Source organism: Capra hircus, chromosome 7 (assembly GCF_001704415.2).
Source record: "Capra hircus breed San Clemente chromosome 7, ASM170441v1, whole genome shotgun sequence".
Lineage (NCBI taxonomy): Eukaryota > Metazoa > Chordata > Mammalia > Artiodactyla > Bovidae > Capra > Capra hircus.
Window position 1 is genome coordinate 39,897,850 of NC_030814.1, and position 18,107 is coordinate 39,915,956.

General features: G+C 40.3%; 1 protein-coding gene across 6 annotated transcripts in view; it reads left to right on the forward strand.

Moving 5' to 3' along the window:
• EBF1 (early B-cell factor 1) overlaps positions 1-18,107 on the forward strand; it is a 407,699-nt gene that overhangs the window by 11,144 nt on the left and 378,448 nt on the right. For all 6 annotated transcript variants that reach the window (XM_018050098.1, XM_018050099.1, XM_018050100.1 and 3 more), the window contains exons 5-6: positions 2,893-2,966; positions 12,667-12,735. In XM_018050098.1, the coding sequence (XP_017905587.1) occupies positions 2,893-2,966; positions 12,667-12,735 (143 nt within the window). The remainder of the gene's footprint in view (positions 1-2,892; positions 2,967-12,666; positions 12,736-18,107) is intronic.

The window sequence follows — 18,107 nt, forward strand, 5'->3', positions numbered from 1 at the left end:
TTTCTCAGTAAAAAAAAAAAAAAAAAAAAACAGACGAGGTTGGAGGTGGAGATGCCTTTAATGGAGTTCCACTGTATAGCTAGAGGTTCTAGATTACTCTATTTCCAGGATTTTAGTTCTACTCTTTAAAAGGAGAGGAAAAAGACTCTGTTTCACTTGCTTTTATTTCAGAAGTCACAGAAGCAGCAAGCACTTGTTTATCTGTGTTTATATGCTGAAAAGTTTTGTTGTGTAGAGGCCCCAAGGAAATGGACAGCAGAAGTTTCCTGCTTCCATTTGTCCCCAGAGTTTAAGTATTTCTGAGCAAATCCAAACTCATGCTTTCATTTTTCTGTGCTTGATGTAGAGGAAGTCTCTGCTGCCAGAAGTGAAGTGGCCGGTTGACATTTGGTAGAGATGTATTACGGAGGCCCTGGGCCTGCAGTAAATGATGTTCAGTCACCAAAGATGAAAAGATGGAATTCCTGGGAGTCTGTGGATCATCTACTGTTTTGGGGGAGTCACCAACATATTTTCACTGCAGCCTGTGTTTAATGGGGTGTCATCAAGGGTCCACTGATTTCAGAGGAACCAGTAGTCTCAGTAAAAATAATACTGGTATTATCTAGAAAGAATCCAAATGAGAAGGTGTGATGTAATTGATATTCCTTCCTCCTAAAAAAGCCAAATTATTATTTTTTAAACAGGAGGGAAAATCCCATTAATACTTGTGAATTTTGTTTTCCAAGTTACTTGTATTAGTTTAGCGTGACAGAAAACTAAAGAAACAGAGGTTATCAGGGATATTAAGAGAACATACAAAACATGGAGTGAGAATAGTATTTTGCAGAAGTGCGTAATTTAAAGTTTTTAGCACCAGATATGAGATCTAACCAGAAGATAGTTATGAATTATGTAAAGTGAAGTAGTGACTTTACACAGATCTGGCTGTGCTCTCTGATGGGTGGCGAGCGCTCCCTTAACCAAATGGTCAGAGTTGACTGCCATTGGTGGGACTAGCTGACAGAGTGATGTGATACACTGAGAAGAACTCGGCGTCATGTCTGTGGTATTCCAGCCCCAAGTTACATAACTTTAGTCTGAGGAAACACTAGACAAACCCAAAGTGAGGATGGTTCTACAAAATAACTTGCCTCTATTCTTCAACAGTGTCAATGTCATGAGATAACACTCAGGAATATTTCTTATTGAGGGCGATATGACAGTTGGACGCAGTGATTGTTATCAGGGTGTGTGTGTGTCTTGCTGTAAAGGACATCATTGCCCAGCCAGTAAATCTCAGGTGTTTACATTATCGTGTTGTACTAATGTTCATTTTGTGATTCAGATAATTGTGCTGTGGTTATGTAAGAGAATTTCTTGTCTTAAGGAAGTGCATCTTGAAGTATTTAGGGCACGTCTGCAGTTAACAAGTGGTTCAGGAAAAGAAAATTGAGAAAGATGAATAAATTTAGTTTACTAAAATGTAAACATTGGAAGCATCTGGGTAAAGTGAAGTATCTGGGTGAAGTATCTTGGAAATCTTTATATATTCTTGCGACTTTTCTGTATGTCTAAAATTATGGTAAAATAAAACATTAAAAATACAGGGTTATAGCAGGCCAGCCATTAAAAAAAAAGACTTTTGATGGGTCAGTGGTAGAGAACGGTTTTATCCTTATTCAGGTTCTTTTTGTCATTTTTTAATTTGTTGCAGTTTTTGTTTTGTTCTGGAGTTACATAAAATCAGAGCCTGTTCTGAGGGTTCGCACACACAATTTCGTAAGCTGTCTCCCATCATTTATGGTTTTGAAAATCCCAGGTTCATAAAGAGAGCAGGTTTCAGCCAAATATAAGTTAGTTACTGTAGTTTCTGTGTGTCCTAAAAAAAAAATTAATAATCTCTGGTTAATTTAGGTAGTTTCATCACCAAGAAACTGAGAGTTATCTGAATGTGTGAAAGTAATTTTATTAACAATTTGAAACTGTGTTGTATTAGTATTATGCAGTGATACATTGTTAAGTTAGTTAAAATGTATACCCATTTAGAGCACTCCTCTACCCATAGCTATGAATTTTTTCTTTGGCCCAGGTATTAACAAGCAGATCTTCCAGGAAGCAGAGGTCTCAGGAAAACTTCTGGTGACTTTAATGAAAATGTTTGTACACATATAAGTAAAAGCAGACAAAAATAACTTGGATGGTCAGGTGGTTTGGGACTCCAAATTTTCAGAGTCAGATGTAGTTTTTCTTGGTTGAGGGCGATAACCATGGCTTCACTTCCCCTCACCCTTCCCCCAGCATATGCAGGCAGATTCTACTGTTTGGGTGGGTATACGCCCTGGAGAACACGTGTTTTCGTGTAGGCAGGAAGGGTTTCCCCTGATTGATGCATCATCTCAAAGACGACAGTGAGTGGACTCATTAACCATACCCTCACTTGTTTTTACTACTTACCTCCAGAACATTACAATTTGGAGCTGAAAGTAGTAAGATGAGGTGACAATTATTTAAAAATCAAATCCATGTGGTTTTGTATATTTTAAATCACTAGTATCTCAGTCTCCTAAACCCTTCTGGATTTTCCCTTCCCCATTGATTAGATTTATTTTTATTCTGAATTAAAGAGAGAGTTGTGGTTGTCTTGACAACAGAAGCCCATCTCATACAAGTATCCAGAGATGTGCGTTATAACAAGGTGGTTGATGGGACAAAGAGGAATGTATCCCCTTCCACTCCATGTGGGTTGATCCTCATCAACCATCTTGAGAGGGTCAGCCCGGTGAGGGCTTCGGCTCTGAAAGCTAATTGGCCTCGCTTGGGGCGGTGGTGAATGGTCAAGAACTCGACTGTGATAGTTTTTTCTCTGCTGCTTAGTTCCATTCTTAACTCAAATCCATCCTTTGTTTACAGGCCATAGTATATGAAGGCCAAGATAAGAACCCAGAAATGTGCCGAGTGTTGCTCACACACGAGATCATGTGCAGGTAAAGAATACCTTGTTCTCTCTTTAATTGCCAAAGAGAAGATGAATTTGTATTTCAAATTCGTACTTCTGAATTCTAGGTGAGTTCAGGCCTATTTTGGTATATACGTTTCTGTTCAAACTAAAGACTGTTAGATGTATTTGGTAGTAAAGTGTCACACATCACAGTGGTTCTCAATTATTTATTAGATTTCATCTTAAAAGTTATGTTACCATTTTGATATCACACTGTTAATGGGCACAAAACAGTGCCCTTCCCCTTTTCCTGTCAATCGAATGAAATACAATATAACCCTTTTAGTGTTAATGTATGCGCTCAACTGCATTGCTAGTAAAATGAGTAAGAGTTCTATTGATGTCAGCAGAAGTCTCTGTTTGGATAAGACTTGAAAGTTATAGTTCCTCTTTTTAATTTTTCCACTTAAAAATATGACCATCCACATAGGCATCATTCCTCCTTGAAATGAATGCGGTTCCCTGCCCCTGCCCCTACCTTGCATCCGATCTCTTAATCTTCGTTACCTTTTATATAACTGTGACAGTGTAGCTAATGTTTCTTAAATGTAATGTGTTTTTGGAAAGATAGCAAAGATGAGTCCCTGAAAGGTGTGAACATTCATGTTGTCCACAAATGAGTATCTTTATTTTCGTCTGAAGCTGCATGTGAAACCAGACCACATTCACTTCCCTGGCCTCAGCCAACCCTCTGTATGGGAGAGAGTAAACCAGAAAACAGCCTTCTAACTTGCAGTTTAGGTTCTTATTCTTTGTCAGATAACACTGGCACTTTGCTTCCGATATATTCTGAGTAATTGGATAAAGCATGACGATGACACTCTGCATCAGAGAAGGGCTACTAATTGCTTTGTTAGCCATGCGGGTTCTCCTGGCACAAAGCGTGCTTGACTCCTGTCTATTTCTGACCAATTCGTGTAGGGATTTCAGCTGCCACTTCGGCATGGATGGGCTTTATTTGCTGCTCAGGGACTTGTGGGGAAAGCAATCTGAAAACTCTACAGGTGGAAATAAAATAGAAAAGAGATGAACGTGTTTCCTTAGTGAAGTCTCAAATATTAACTTCCTCTACATATATAATTATGTATGTAAATCGAAATTTCTTTTTCTCCTTTTTAAAAACATATCTGTAATATATTATTCTAAAATATACAGGAGTTTCACAAGTTTTCACTTTCGTGATTTGTAAAATCTATTAATTACTCCCCAAACAGGTTACCTTTCTCTAACTTTAAAGCAGCAACAAAATACCAAAATACGGTCAGGGATTTTTTAGAAGATAATTTTAGGCAAAATTAGTGTTATATTGCATACAGCAGTTGTATTATTAGAGCTGAGCTGCACTTTTCAGAATAAATGAGTAAAATCATTTTGAAGAACATTAAAAAATGATCTCCTTCATATTTCTGCGTTTCCAACCATATCTCTGTTTTACCTTCCCACAATTAGCATGTTGTTAGAATGAATTCTCTGTATTCTGTTCCATATAATTCTAGCAAACTGGAGACAGACAGGAAGATGGATCTCAACCAATAGGCCGACTAATATCTGTAAATCATAGATTTGCATCTCATATCTGTACATGTTTGGACTATGCTAGAAATAATTCTGTTCTTAAAATACTTGAAGATATATTATGCCTTTCACACATAAGCCTACCCTCTATTAATGCAGTTTATATTTTTTCTTGTTCTTAAAATTCATTGGCCCAAAGTATTTTATTATGCTGGTTGGGCATAATAGAACGGCTGATGTTCTATTTTTCAGAAACATAAAAATAGCAAAAAATAAAATCCTCAAGCCACTGAAGGCAAATGATGTTTGTATTGTGTGCCTAAAAGGGAAAAGTCATATTCAAAATGTCATTCTGCTAATGTTACAGATGAAGGTTTTCCTGGCTGCCTATAGATGTGGAAGGGGTACTGTTTGTTTACCAGGCTGCCATGACCCTATTACATAAGCCTGTCGTCTATTGTGTGGCTAACAGTCTTTTAAATTGCAAATCTGATGCTCTTTAGGGGGCTTCAGAAAAAATTCTCACTTTCCACACCATCCTATTTCTCTTGATTTCTTGCCTGTTGTAAGTGGAAGTTGGGATGTGCTGAATTTGCACCAGGGGTGCAAATGCAGGCTCAATTATAAGCATAAAATTAGAGTCTGTTCACCATTAATCAGCCTGGCTAATTGCTATGCACCACCATTAACCATATGGTGTGAAAGACAGCTTGCTTTCCCTAAGATGAAATTTCTTCATTGCAGACATGAAATAGTGAGGGCCTTGGATTTTAAAATAGCTTGTTTTAGATATTTAATTTCTAAACAACTTTCTGCAGTGCTTTCTATCAAGGCTAACGGCACAATAAAACTTTGTGTTTATGTCACAAAAGAGGTATATTTATAGTACATTGAAGCTATGGTAAAGGAGACAGAGAATTTAGAGCGACAGGAAAGGGCTTGGGTTGATTCTGTTTTGCTGTCGGCAGGGAAAAAAAAAAGCATCAGGGAATTACGTATAAGGTGGTTGCAAATATGAAAAATCAGTTTTGTTCTGTTGAGAGGGTAATCCATTGCATGAGCTATGTAAAGGACTTGGTGCCATGGGATTATAATTACTGTCTCTCTTTGAGACAAAACCCCTTTGACTTGATGGCATAGAACTCTTTCCATGGAATTCTGGGAGAGGTTCTGCATTTTGGATAACTGGAATCTGCCATACCAGTCATCTTTACATTTTGTTAATACTTGGGGATGAAGCTCTTCAAAATGTAAAAGCAGGATTCATTCCACAAAGGATTTGATTATATGCACCACCACATCTCGTGTTCAAAATGTGAAGGGAAAATAGAAACTCTGCTTGGAAGGTGAGTCCAGTTTCCAGTCCCCGCCCGGCAGGTGGAAGCAGATTTTCTTCCTTTCCAGGACACAGGACAATCACAGGGGATGAGTGCTCTCTTTAGAAAAGCCTTCTTTCCCCACTGTCAGTGCCTCATGCCTTGTGGACCGTGAGCTCTCAGGGTTGGCCTGGGCCCTTGATAGGCCTTGTTCTTCCCTCCTCTTGGGCTGGCTCTTTCTCTTTTCGTTCTTCAGATTCCCACTGAGGCATGTTTCTTTAGGGAAGTGTCCCTGGTTGTTGGCCTGAGTGAGGCCCCCTTGTTCTGTGCTCCTGTTATATCCTGTGCTTTTCCTTCGGACACTGCAACTGTACGCTCGGCACATGGTAACTGTACGTCTAGGGCAAGTCTTTCTTTGCTGGACTAAGAGCTCCTTGAAGATGAAGAAGTTGTCCAGTTTTCCTCTCTGCTTTATTTGTCTATATGTGAAATGAGGAGAAATGTGTGAAACTGTGACTTCTGTCATAGGGTCATTATTAAGGTTAAATCCTATAACCCCTGTAAATGCTTATCTTGGTACCCGACATATAGTAAGTGCTGAATGTTGATTGTTATGGTCAATAGTCACAGCAGAGTATAAGCACTGATATTAATAGAAGCAGTGGAAGTAGTGGGAGCAGCAGTAGCAACATCTGCAGTCTCTAGCTAAGTACCCGGCACATAGTTGCTCAGAGGGAAAGATGGTAAGAGACTGTTGAAAGGAAGGGAAATGTCCACTAAGATGTTAACATGCTTTGTTCATTCTAGGTATGCTGGTCAAGGATATTTTCATTCATTCTTGTAGTCTTTGCAAAAACACAGTGGGATGAATAGCCAGAAAGGACTGGCCCCTGCAGTAGGAGAGCCGACAGGTTAGCCTGGGAGATGAGCACTGGAGAAAGAGTGGACTGGGATGAGACATGAGCTCAAAGACCATGGCTGCTCAGAGAAGGGAGGATGTATTTGCAGGGATTGGGAGGAAGGTGAGAAAGGACAGTGATTTTAGAGGGTGTGCGAAGGAGTGTTTTGGTCCATTTGTTGGTGGTCCAAGTGGGATTTCTGTGGGGAGAGGTCTGCAGATGGTGAGCCTGTGGCCTGGATCTGGACAGTCAGGGTGAAGGATAATCAACTTCTGAGGTCTTTTTCACAAAGGTGCGAGGTGAGGCTATGGCCTTACGTGGGATCCGCAGGGGATGGGGCATTAGAGGAGAGGCTGTGGATACATTCTTGGGGAACAGTGTCACTCTTAGTGCATTTGAGAATTAGGAAAAAGAACCTTGAACATACAGGAGATAGAAATGAAAGGAGGGTATTTCAGAGGCAGGGAGCCATCCACATAATAAGTGTAGGGAGATCCAGATGGACCTGAAGACTGAGAAGAGCACCAGAAAGTCACTGGTGAACTTCAAGAGAGGATATTCAAGTAAGTGCTAACTCGAAAGCTAGGTTTTATGGGATGCAGGTGGCAAGAAGTGATGGAGGCTCTCGCAAGGAGATAGTTGGGCAGTGAAGAAATCAACTCAACAAAAGAAGGAGCAAGTCTATTTTTATAAGAATGGGAGAATTTGAATATGTTGGTTAACTGAGGGAAAGAATGAACTTACTACTATTAATCAAATTGTTCAGAGAACCATATGCTCATTCTCCAGCCATTTTGGCTAATGGGTAAAATAATCTTGCTTTCTGTTGTAAAGCTTAGAGGTGGAGGTGATGCTTTCTTCCAGTTAAGAGAGCCCCTACTTCTGGGAAGAAGTTCCATGTCCCTGAGATGAAGATGGAAACGTCTCTTGCTCTGGTTTATGAAGCCATGTGTCAGTGTGCTAGAGAGGCACTATCTAGGCCATGCTGCTCAGAAAGAGACTCACAAGCTTGCTTTTCCCTGGACAGGCTTGTCTGAGGGATACATAGTCTTTCTTGGGAAAGGGCTGCTGTTTTGAGTCCACAGTGTATGTAGGACCCCAGGTGCAGCAGGGTCCCCCCTCCTGTGATTGGGCCACATTGGTCTCCTGCCACTGGGATGCATGTTGAGAATGGTTGTGAAGTAGTGGGAATCCTGCTCTGTGACAAGGCGAATGAGGAAACTCCAAGCCCCCTGATAGATGCCTGCTTCAGGAAGCAAATGCCAGGTCTGTGCCTGGTGCAGTGCCTGACACACTTAGTAACACTCTCAAGAACAGCATTTGAGGGGAACAAGATCCATCAGTCACACCATCATGAGGATGGAGTTAGCACTGTGATTCTTCTGTTAACATAGTAGCTTTTCCCTTGGAGTGCTTTTGTGTCTGTTGTTCCATGTACTGTATTGTTTCAGCCCAAGACCTCTTCTGTCTTAAACACAAGTGAATCTGTTCTCCTTTCATCCTTCCCCTTCTTGGTTAATGCCTGCCTTGTGTATGGTAGAGGTTGGTCCCCACCTTTCTTGGTCCTTCTGGGTTCAGTAGAGGCAACTGGGTTGGGGAGGCATTTCAGCTTGGAGAAGAGAGGAAAGGAGAGAAAGACCAACATGGGGAAGGAAGGAAGGACAGGTCTTTGTTCTGCTTGGCTTTGCATTAGAAGTAGGGAGATTCAGGAGGTTAGATGCTGGCTCAGCCTAAAGAAAGACCTTCCTTTCCCAATTTGCAGTTAATTTTTAGTTTTTTGATAGGAAAATAACATTGCAATAAAAAGATTGCAGAAATACAGAATGGAATGTGTACTCTCTACTCTTCTTCACTTACTCCACAGGGCCTACTGTGTGCTGTGCTCTGTTCTAGTTGCTGGGGATATAGGGATGAACAGAACAATCTAAGACCTTTGTACTCACGGAGAGACAATAAAGAAGAAAAATAAATATAAAATGAGTGCTCGGAAGAAAAGTGAAGCAGGATGAGGGGCTAGAGAGCTCTGGGGGTGGTAAGAGAAGGGCTTTCATAGGCTGTCACTTTGTGCAGAAATTTGAGGGAACTGAGGGTGGCTTGTGACAATTTGTTTCTTCCTCTCCTCCCTCCGTCTCTCCTTCTGGTTTTTTTCTCCCAGAAGTTGGACCATACCCATATCATACATATGGGGGTTCCCAGGTGGCGCTAGTGGTAAAGAATCTACCTGCCAGCGCAGGAGATGCAAGAGATGTGGGTTTGATCCCTGGGTTGGGAAGATCCCCTGGAGTAGGAATTGGCAACTTGTTCCATTAGGACAGAGAAGCCTGGCAGGCTACAGTCTATGGCATCTCAGAGTTGGATGCAGCTAGTGACCTGACACACACACACACCATACATGCTATTCTGCAGTTTGGCTTTCTCAAGCTGTAATATGGTGTAGACTTCTTTCTGTGATGATGTGGACAAACCAACCTTCATTGTTTTTAATGCTACACACAGTTCCATATTTACATATATATGTACACACACATATATGTATACGTGTATATGCATTTATTTTTAAAGTGGGCTTAAACCATAGACACTACTTTGTTACCACCCCAGATGCAGCACAGAGCCCAGGAATCCCATTTTGATGATGACGACGCAGTGCAGTGATATGACCTGAGAGGCAGGAGACCTGTTGGGCTGCTTTTCATACTTTGTGTAAAGTTTTCTTTATAAATGACGTTGAGTGACCTCCAGCCCTTTAGTCCATCTTCCTTGTTTTATTCCTCTTCTCTCGGTCCTTCTACACCTCTGTTCTTCGCATCTGCTTTCTGCTCTGGGTCCCTTGGGGCACGGCAGAGAGGGTGGTTCTCACTTAGGCTGTGCTTCGATTCAGCTGGCTTCACTCGAGGGCACTTATATTTTAAGGGGATGAAGACAGTGCTTAAGGCACAGGGCAGATCTTAGGCCTAGGGCTGCCTTGCCTGGGGAGGTGGTCTGGGGGGTGGGGTGGGGGTGAACCTTCCTTCCTTGGGCAGCGTCTGCTCAGAGGGGCAGCGTGGCTTCCTTTATCTGCTACCTTCCTATTGGATTGTATTTCCCCTCGTATAATACATTCACTCATGAAGTCATCCAACCAACCAACCATTATTTGATCTTCTCTGTTCTGTCCCAGGCCTTACAGCTACCTGCTAGGTAAATAAGATTGACAGTGTGTTCCTTTATGAAACATATGGGTTAGTGGGGGAGGGGTGGGAGGAGAAAGATAGTAACAAAAAATACACAAGTATATACATAAGAATATAATTTGCTTTTTGTTTGGTGCCCTGAAAGGGAAAACCTGGAGCAGCCTATCAAGTATTAACATCAGCTTCTCTGAGGAAGGAGTCTAGAGGCCTAGGCCCAAAGAGGAGGGTGCTGCTGTTTAGTCACGCAGTCGTGTCCGACCCTTTTGCGACCACACGGACTGTAGCCTGCTAGGCTCCCCCATCCCTGGGATTTCCCAGGCAAGAATACTGGAGTGGGTGGACATTTCCTTCTCCAGGGATCAAATCCAGATCTCCTGATTGCAGGCAGATTCTTTACCCCTGAGCCTCCTGGGATGCCCCAGAGTGGGTAGAGGCTGGCTAGCTAGGGAGGGCTTGGAAGAGGAACAGTCCAGGCCCAAAGGCTTGCCCGCACCTGGGCCTGGGGTCAGACTGAGTGGGGAGACTGAAATTGGCTAGTGAGGCTGGAGTGTGGCACATTGGAGGAGAGTGACAAGAGGTGGGGAGGTGTTCTGGCTCCCTGTCATGCTATAGATTTAGTCTCAGTGTAGTGGGAAGCCCTTAAAAGGTCTAGGGCAGTGGAGTGACAGTTCCACTGACATTTTGAAAAGATCACTCTGGCTGTTGGTGGTGGATGAAGAGTGGAGAGGAGGCCAATGTGGAGTCCAAGTGAGAAATGAAAGTGACTTGGTTGAGGGTGGTGCAGTGAGGAGGGAGAGGGTCACATCATCTTGAGATGTAGATTCTAGTCTGAAATTATCATCAGGCAAGTTAGAAGGGTCCCTGGAAGGCAATAGTCCAGGCAGGATGATGGTGAGGGTTTTGACCTCTGGAGGTTTGCCCAATCACTGTTTTGAAAAAGAAAAGAAAAAAAGCAAGGAGAAATAGTCCTTCCCATGTATTGCTTTTCTCCTTGGGTAAAGACTTGAGCTCTGTCGATGGGCCTTTTTTTGGAGACCTGGGCCCTCACGCTTAGAGGTAGGTACTGCAGTTGCTCCATTTCATACACGAGGAAACTAAGACTCCAGGAGGTGAAGTACTTTGCTCCAGTGCCACCAGTAACTCTGAGTCGAGTCAGTGTTCTTAACCACTGCACTCTCCTGGCAAGCTCTTGAAATGTAGGTGCAGGGAAGTAGAGTTCAGAGATAGTAAAGTTTAGTTTTTAAATTATCATTACTCTTTTGGCATTCATGTCAACTACTGGATTTCTCAGTCCCTTTTTTTTCTACATCTCTCTTTGATGTGTTGGGATCCCTTGGGCTTTCTTTCCCTCAAAATCCTAGTATAGCTGAACTCAGACCTGGAGGAAATTGTTTCCTCTGAACCAGAAAGGGAATGGCTCTAAGGCGAGGGGTGTGGTTTTCTGCTGGGGCTCTGACAAAGGAGAGAGAATTCTTGCTGTTGTTTTCTGAAGATATGAGAGACAAATAAAATGAGCATCAATTTGGAAGCTGATTCTCTTTTCAGAGATAGAGTAATGGCCAAGAGAGAGACTTCCCAACTTTGGTGAAAGACCCCCTGTGCGGGTGTATATTTCTGGGTCCTGAAAATAAAGTTCAGTGTTTGTTTCTTTCCAACAGCTCTCCAAATTTAGGCTCTAGGATTCACTAGGTCGAATGACTGTGTGTGTGTGTGTGCGCGCGCGTGCTTGTGTAAGAGGGAGATAAATGCATATTTTATTTGTGATGCAGGTAATGTATAACCCTTGCATAACTACCTCACCTCCATGATTGATCAAATACATGCTTTTATAGTGTGCCCTGAGGTATAGACTGGCCAGTGGACACATTTCTTATTTTCAGACAAGTCTCAGATGGATAGTCTTCCATTGACCATGGGTAATTTTCGAAAACTCTGATTTTTCACTTTTTAGAAGCATCTCAGTTTAAGAAAACACTGGCAACTTTAAGGTCACATGTGGGATGGGATTTTGATAGTAGATGCTTTTCTTGCCCATGTCTGCCTCTTCTCTGATCTAATAAAGAGCATTTACTGTCAGGCCTTTGCCAGCCTTCGGATCCATGTCCATACTGCTCCCAGAAAACTGACGCAGTGACCGGTGGAGGGCACAAAAGCCGGAGGACATTCGGATCTCTATTGTGTTTTATCTTTCCTCTTTGTCTTAATTGTTGTGTTGTACTTTCCCTCTTACATTCTGAGCATGGTTCCAAAGCAGACCGTTACAGTTTTAGGATTTCAGGAAGGCTGTGATTGAAGGAAACGTCTCCTACAAAAGAGAAAGGAGAAGAAAAAGGAATCCATTGAATACAAAATGACTGGAGGGGGAGAATCACTCATACCTCATTACTGACGTGTTCCACGCAATTAGTGTGATCTTGAGGGAAGAGTGTTTGAGCCACCCACAACCCTGAATATTCTCATCGGGTAGATGTAGTAATAATGCGTTTCACAGTGAAGTCTTCCAGTTCTGCGGGCAGTGATGGGGAGACCCCGTCTTAGGGCTGTCAGTCCTCGCCTGGAGAGAGTCCCTCTCCCTCCCGCCTTTGTGCAGGGCGAGGTTGAACCTGGCATTAACCTGTAGGTGACCCAGACAGAATATTCTGTCCCAGGGATCCGTTGATTGCCAGGTATGGCTTGTGGTAATTCTAGCATTTGCAACCCAGCAATTTGAACCTTCTGTCTGCCTAAATGATGATTTTACATTTGTAATGGTTGTACTAAATCCTCTTGCTTTTGCTCTGCAGCCGCTGTTGTGACAAGAAAAGCTGTGGCAACCGAAATGAGACTCCCTCAGATCCAGTGATAATTGACAGGTAGGGACCACTCTACTTTCAGTCGGTTCTTTTTCCTCATTATAATGAAACACCTGCCTCGTGTGGCTCTCGGGTGAGGGTTAGGAAGGCATGTGGCCGAAATTTGCCTGTTGGTCCTGACTTCATCTGCTGCGCTGAGCTATTGCGATTCCTGGGAAAGCCATATGGAATGTTCTTTGGAGGCCCGCTTTCTTGGATTGCTCCAGTTTTGTGTCTGATTCATGCTCCTAAAGGAATGTTCTTCTTTCTTGACTTTCTGTGGCTCAATCCTCATGCTGTGCCAGGAAGCTTCAGAAATAAAATAATAATAATTTGTGATTTATGAAATGTGGTTGGGTGCTTATAAATATTTAACTTTTATTTGAAAAATGTTTGAATCATTATCACTTTTAGCTACAGTAGTTCTGTTGGACGTAATCCATCTACATTTTAAGGTTTTATTTATGCATAAAAGCAGTTTTAAAGAGATCTGTGAACCAAGATTTTCTACAGTAATTTCCCGGGTTTGATTGTAGCTCAGACTGCATTGGAAGTTGATTAATTTATCCTGCTTGTCTTAATTATTGTGTTTTTAAACAGATCCATATTACTAATCTGACATGACCAAGTAAATCACTGTAGAACAATAAATCTGCTTTAGTTGTTCGGCGCAATTTCGAGTCAGTGTGTGCAGAGATTATGCAAAGTCGCATTCCAAATATTCGTTTTACATTTTAATTATTGAAATTCATTGTATGGAAACATGTATGATAAACCATTTGTTACATAGCATTACTCATTGGGAGTTAAATGGCCTGGAAGGTTTATAGATACTGTCAGTTGTCAGCTAGGAAAAGAGCTAGCACCCTCCACTAGCTGGAAGAGTCTTGCAAGTAAGACTGACTGATCTCTCATTGAGGAGATCAACAGCTGAATAAAAGCCCTTTGTGGGGTTTGGTAATATTGATTTTGGATACCCTTCCCCTGCCACTGCCTGCTGGTGCACATCTATCTGTTTTCCCAATTCTTTACTTTTAGGGGGGCTTTATCATGTTTCGGTTAACTGAAAAAGTATTCTTCATTGTGATTTATGACAAAACATTGGTCGTGGATTTTGACTTATGTGATTCTTTAGGCTTAAACCCAATTTTGATTGCCCAGCAGTTTTATAAAGCTTGCATTTGAGTCAGATATTTTAACTATCTTTCACTTATATTCACCAAAAACATATCTTTGCTGGATAACTTGATAACTTTGCTTAATATCTTCTTTGATTCAAAGCTGAAAACACCTACCTTTAGAGTGTAATGAAGTTGTCTGCTGCCTATAGAATTAATATAGCATGTTTATCTACAGAAGCAGACATGCCATTGTGCAGTTTCTTTTTTTGCGATGGTAGATAAATCTTCAGATAAATAAGATTAAAAAAAATAACCTTTATGCTGTTTGTTTCACCTAAATACCTCACTTCAAAATAACATTTGTTATTTTAAGCAGATTTTACTCTTCTGTTAGGAAGAAAGTGTTCTGATCAAAAGACCAGCCCAAATATTTGCCCCAAACTTTGAAACTATCAGCATTTGGTTCTGCCGCACAGTTTCTTTTGGTTTAGATGATGACAAGAGCCTTACTTTGCCACCCGCAATGAAAATGCTTTTTTTTTTTTTTGCTTTTGAATGGGTTAAGCTTTTAAGTTCTTCGTTTGGTTTTAAGCCGTGACTCTGATATAGAAGGTTGATATGACTGTGGTTTGAATAACATTTGATTTTGACCTGTTTCTGTGGGTTGCGATGGCATAAGAAACTTGACTCAGCAGCGCTGTAATTAGCCCGGCCTGTGTTTTTGAAACAGGATTGTGTTACCTGGATTACATTAGTGTGGCTTCTATTGTTGCCGCCTTGCATCTATCCCAGTAGGGTACTTAAAACCTTTTCTTGGCTAGGGTAGTTCAAACAGTTTAGGTAAAATAAGTATGCACTTTATACTGTTGGTGGCTTTAGAGATATTACTCATGACATTTATCCTTTTCATTATTTTTTTCCTTTTTGGTTTGACAAAGTAGAAAATGCTGTTAGCCAATCTTGGTCTCTTAAGAGAGGAGTACTTGGAAAAGCAGCTGAAACCCTGGTTATCTGCATGAGTCCCAACATACGTTTATTTGCTGGCTGTTGCCACTGTCTCCCATGAACTGTCTTTTCAAGCAGTGATGCCAGCTGATATGCAAAACCCCATTTAGCTATTTTTATTTGCATCTGAGTTTTCAGAATTTATTTGTCCTTCAGTCTGCCAAAGGTTTTTAAAGCTCCAGTCCTGTCTGTGCTGATATGTGAAACTTCCATTTTTAACAAGAGAATAACAACAGGAGAAGAACTTACACAAGGAAGGGTGAAATAGAAAAGATTTTTCAATTCCATAAAATTGCTGCAAAGGAAAAAAAAATGATGGCAACTGTGTTTGAATTTCATAGTTTCCAATTTGATTCTGTATTACCGATTGCATAATATCTGCGTTACGTGCTTAGGGTTTGATTTGCTTTCAGATTTATAGATGTGAATCCCTGCATGTTTTGTAAAAATAGGTTATGGGGCCTGCGTTCAGTAGCAGGAGTAACTGTTTTTACAAGATGCATCCAATTTGCAATTGTAGGACTGAGGGTACAGGCAACCCTTGTGTTAGGATTTAGCATAGTTTTAACACGCAGTCACATTTTGGGCATCAATAATTTTTAGCTCCCTTTGCTTGTCCTTCAGATTTTGGAAGAACAGTGCTATTTTTATCAGTCGAAAGACTTTTAGTAGTGGTTGTTCAGGAAAACTATTTATAGGATTGATAGAAGAGGCTTTATGGTCATATGGCAGTGGTGCAGGATAAGCTATTTCTGTGTTAAATTTTGGCAGTATTATTTGCTGCCAGTGGTTTGCTGCAAGTGGTCAGCTTGGCATAGTCTATCAAAAAAGTGGAATTAACAAAATCAGCAGTTAAATACTGTGATTTAGAAAATGTGTTTCTACTTCATTTATGATAGCATGCAACATAGTCAGAAAAATATGACTCCAACTCTTTTTACAATTATGACAATTTGTCAAGTCACTTCAAAAACATTTGGAAGGAAATTTTTGTAAATGGATGATGTGTGCATCTTGAGTTGACTGCCTGGTTGTGTTTCTGTTTAATGCCAAATTGTTTGATTGAGAGTTATAAAAACCAGGCTGTGTGCAAGGATCTAGATATTTGGAATATGTGGACATGGGAAAAGTCAAATGTGTTATGTTTAATAGCTGAGACCAGAAACTAATAACAGCAGATTTCATTATCGTTGAGGTAAAGGGCTATGTGTGGTAATTATTGTTAAAGTAAAAAGCAAAAAATGACTTGCAGTTATTGGATTAAGGTGGAGATTGATTTAACATATTCACATAGTAACTCATATTTGAATTTAAAAGGTTTGCAATAAAGTTCATGTTTAGAAATTGAATAAATTGTAGTTTTATTACCACATCGGATATCCTTGTGTCCTAACCTTTTTCCTTGGAGTTATCTTAGTTCAATAAATAAAACCTCATTAGACTATTCCCATTTCAACGAGTTTATTAAATTTTGCAGGAGTAATTAGCATAAGCTGTGCTAATTTTTCTGGAAGACTAATGAGGGAGGTTCTTAATTAGGTTTACTTTGTAAGAATCAGAAAAGATGATAATGACAAAAGTCACCTAGGGTACTCTGAATTGGGAACCCAGTTTTTCTGAATTCATATAAAAATCTTCCATTTTCTCTGTGGAAACTTCTTTATAAATGCTTGAACTGAATATATTAAGTGTGCAGACTAGACTCTTATTCCTTATCTTGTTAGTTAGGATTACCATTCATTCTAGATTTGCTTCACAAAACTCTTTATTTTTCTACCCTGGATCACTAAACTTTCTTTGAACAATGACATGGATGAATACAGATGGGTCTTACAAAAACATTTCTTTCTCTGAATTATGCTATAGGATTCCTTTCACACAGAGCTTTAAAGTTTCCAGCCAGATTTGTGCTGCTAACTTCCAGTAGGGCGGGATAGGGGGATGGCTCAATATTTGTTTGTTTGGTTTTTCAGTTTAAGATCAGTGTGATTGATGAAATAGTTGGACTGCTAAATAAAGGGAGAAAAGAAGAGCCCAATTCTTCATTTCCTTGCACTGTGGATTTTGAGAATTGACCAGTGGACTTTTTCTTTTAATAGATAGAAATAATAAAGGATGAAATTCCTCCTCAAATTACTTTCTTGGTCTCGTGTGAGTTTAGACATAGCCCTTTCGGGATGTAATGCGGCTCAAGTGATCTGCAAGTTTGAGTTCTTCATAACCAGTACTAAAAACGTGGATTTTTAAAACCTGTCAACTAATATACCTCTAAAGATTTGGGGCTTGCTTATTGCAGCTTAATAGATTGGTCTTTCTTTTCCATTTATAAGAATCTCTGTATCTACTTTGGAGCCGTAAGCCCTGACATGCAACATTTAAAAAAAGCATACCAACTTTGTAACATGAAGAATTTATGCCTGTTTGGAACTAGTTCTTCAGGCCACACTTACCCTAGGGTCTCCTAAAAAGAAAAAACAGTGTGTACTTGTTTCTTTCCAGAATTTTCTAAAGATCTTTCACATCTAGTTCACTTTCACTTCGGTAACACTAAATGGGTTTGCTTTATGATTGTTGTCTGAAATAGAATGTTCAGAATGAAAATATTGGAATGGCCATTTTACCTGCATCAGGGTTGTTCAGAAAAACATTTTTATTTGATTCATTCTTCATCTAAGAGGTTTGAATGCTATGATAAGACTTTTCAGAAAAGTGCAGTGTTGCCTTAACACCAAGCTAATTTCTTGATTAAACTGATCCTGATACATATATGTAACATATACATTCATCTGTATAACAGAAAAACTATGGTAAAACATCAGAATTAGGATGTAATTTTTTTTTTTAACCATTGAGCAGGGTGGGCTATATTCTAATTCCTATATCTGCAATCCTAAGATTGTGAAGGCATCACGGCCCCTTGACAACAAATGATTTTTTTGTCTTTTATCATCAGACTTAAATCCAAAAATGCACTAAAATTTTTTTATCTTCTGTGAAAAGAAAGTCCTCAACTAACATGAACATAAGCATACTTGTATTAAAGTTGCAGATGAGGCTTTTAGTCAGAGTTTCATGGTTTTATTTCATTGACCTTTTAACTTATTATTTTGGTGTTCATCTAGTTTTCGGAAGGACCAACCACTAAACATAATCACTCTGTAAGGTACACAAATAGCTATCTAGGGCTCGAAGACCCAGAGGTATAAATGCATTTCCCAGAGTTCTGATATGCCTTTTATATCACCTGATTTCCTAACTTTGAATGCC